The sequence below is a fragment of the Eublepharis macularius genome, chromosome 12 (assembly GCF_028583425.1).
Source record: "Eublepharis macularius isolate TG4126 chromosome 12, MPM_Emac_v1.0, whole genome shotgun sequence".
Taxonomy (NCBI): domain Eukaryota; kingdom Metazoa; phylum Chordata; class Lepidosauria; order Squamata; family Eublepharidae; genus Eublepharis; species Eublepharis macularius.
The window spans coordinates 50,052,988-50,054,790 of record NC_072801.1 but is presented as its reverse complement, the minus strand read 5'-3'; the positions used below and the strand labels follow the sequence as shown (position 1 = coordinate 50,054,790).

At 40.1% G+C, this 1,803-nt stretch overlaps 1 protein-coding gene across 1 annotated transcript; it reads left to right on the top strand.

The window, feature by feature from the left end:
* The first annotated feature begins 407 nt into the window (after positions 1-407).
* LOC129340053 (olfactory receptor 5A2-like) lies at positions 408-1,337 on the top strand. The gene has a single exon (XM_054994606.1). It carries the CDS (start codon positions 420-422, stop codon positions 1,335-1,337), a length of 918 nt encoding a protein of 305 aa, XP_054850581.1. The 5' UTR covers positions 408-419.
* The last annotated feature ends 466 nt before the right edge of the window (positions 1,338-1,803 follow it).

The window sequence follows — 1,803 nt, the reverse complement described above, 5'->3', positions numbered from 1 at the left end:
GAGTGGGAAATCAAACCCGGCTCTCCAGATTAGAGTCCCGTGCTCTTAACCACTACACCAAACATTTAGTTTGGCGACAACCCAGTATTAGTTATGGGGTCTCCCTCTCTGCACCTCATGAATAGTATAATTTGTTTCTAAATAAACTCATTTTTTTAACATCAGAAGATAAAGTTAGATTAAGAGGACGAAGTGTGACAAGTAATTTGTGGGGCTCAAAATCATGCTGTTGACCAGATTAAAAGTCTTCAAAGAACTGCAAACATCTCTATAATCTTTGAAAGTACATGCACTTTTATTATGTCTTGGTCTATTATAGCTAATAAGTAGTATATTTGTTTAGCACTGTTCCCCTTAATTCATCATCTGATTTTTGAAATGTTTCTTTCCCAACCCTAGGCCTGCTATGAAAAAATACAATGGAAAACCAGACCACTGTAGCTGAATTTGTACTTTTGGGACTTTCAGATGACAGAACAATCCAAGTTTTCCTGTTCCTGGTATTCTTACCTATCTACCTAATAACCCTGGTAGGGAATATGCTTATCATGTTGGTGATAAGAATTGATCCTCAACTACATACTCCAATGTATTTCTTCCTTAGTAACTTATCCTTCCTTGACATCTGCTATTCCTCTGTCACTGTTCCCAAGATGCTTGAGAACCTTCTTGCTACAAAGAAGACCATTTCGCTCAGTGGCTGCGTTGTTCAGATCTTTTTCTTTATTTTCATGGTTGGAACTGAGATCTTCCTACTCTCAGCAATGGCATATGACCGTTATGCTGCCATATGCAACCCGTTGAGGTATAGTATCATCATTAGTCACCGTGTTTGTGTTCAGATGGTGCTGGGTGCTTGGATATCTGGTTTCTTGGATTCTCTGGTCAATACTCTCTTTTTAATTGACTTGCACTTTTGTGGTCCCAGCTACATTAACCACTTCAGCTGTGAGTTGCCTTTGCTATTGCAGCTCTCCTGCACTAGTACCTTTGCCAATGAAATGGTAATTCTCACCTTCAGTATGACATTAGGGTTCGCCTCCCTCCTTCTCATTGTAGCCTCCTATGTTCGCATCATTGGCACCATTCTCAAGATCAGCTCTTCAGAAGGGAGGCAAAAGGCATTCTCTACTTGTGCTTCCCACCTCTCAGTGGTCCTTCTGTTTTGTGGGACAGCTTTCATTAGGTACATGCGACCTGCCTCAGGTTATTCAGACACTTTAGACAAGCTTGTGTCAATTCAGTATAGCATCTTAACCCCAATGTTAAACCCCATCATATACAGCCTGAAAAACAAAGAGGTGAAAACAGCTGTAAGGAAACTATTTAAAAAATGATTTCATTTACAGCTGGTCAAAGCATCTTATCAAAAACGAACATTGCACAATAAAGTCTCTACATAACTTACATGTTCAGAACATTTATCCTGGGTGTGTTTATTTGTAGTTGACTCTATGTTTTGCAAGGAAGATGTGCTTCACTGTTTTTCATTTGACACCATTTCAGAGTGTTTTTCTCTGGTTACAGAAGACCTTGTATATACCTTCTCAAAAGATAACAGCATTTATCAAATGCCTCTCTCCCATGATCAATGATGCCTTCAGAAAGTTCCTGATCATGGAGAGGGAAGGTTCACTCACTTTTTTGTTCAATGAATGTGCAGGACTTCATGTGTCCTGGGCTAAAAAGTCAAACTATTGGTCCCTTTAATTGGCAATGGGAATCAGGCAGATGTCTTTCACATCACCTGCCACCTGATCCTTTTGATGGAGGATGCCAGGGACTGGACCTGGAACTTTGGCC